At 50.1% G+C, this 383-nt stretch overlaps 1 protein-coding gene across 1 annotated transcript in view; it reads left to right on the top strand.

Annotated features, from left to right (window-relative positions):
* LOC116702993 (trypsin I-P1) overlaps window positions 1-383 on the top strand; it is an 18,538-nt gene that overhangs the window by 10,136 nt on the left and 8,019 nt on the right. The window contains exon 3 of the mRNA XM_032537563.1: window positions 29-194. Within this exon, the coding sequence (XP_032393454.1) occupies window positions 29-194 (166 nt within the window). The remainder of the gene's footprint in view (window positions 1-28; window positions 195-383) is intronic.

Genomic DNA, 383 nt, shown 5'->3' with positions numbered 1-383 from the left:
ATCACTTCCTCTGACTGTCTCCCTGCAGTTGTTTGTGGCCTTGCACCCCTCAACACCAGGATCGTAGGAGGTGAAAATGCCCCAGCAGGGTCGTGGCCCTGGCAGGTCAGTCTACACAGCAGATCCAGACACTTCTGCGGGGGCTCCCTGATCAACAGCCAGTGGGTCCTGACTGCTGCTCACTGCTTCCCAAAGTAAGCTCTGATCCTGATCCAGGACCAGTGGTGGAATGTAACTCAGTACATTTACTTACGTACTAAGTGGGGGAACTCTATTGGAAACCCTGACAGGGAACATTTTACTGCATTTTACACATTTCTACTTTGGTGAGGTTTTAAACGCAAGACTTTTACTTGAGGTGGAGCACCTTAAAGTGCGTTCCA

This window comes from Etheostoma spectabile, chromosome 15 (genome assembly GCF_008692095.1).
Source record: "Etheostoma spectabile isolate EspeVRDwgs_2016 chromosome 15, UIUC_Espe_1.0, whole genome shotgun sequence".
In the NCBI taxonomy this organism is placed as follows: Eukaryota; Metazoa; Chordata; class Actinopteri; order Perciformes; family Percidae; genus Etheostoma; species Etheostoma spectabile.
Note: the sequence above shows the minus strand (reverse complement) of the source record. Positions and strands in the feature narration are given on the sequence as shown.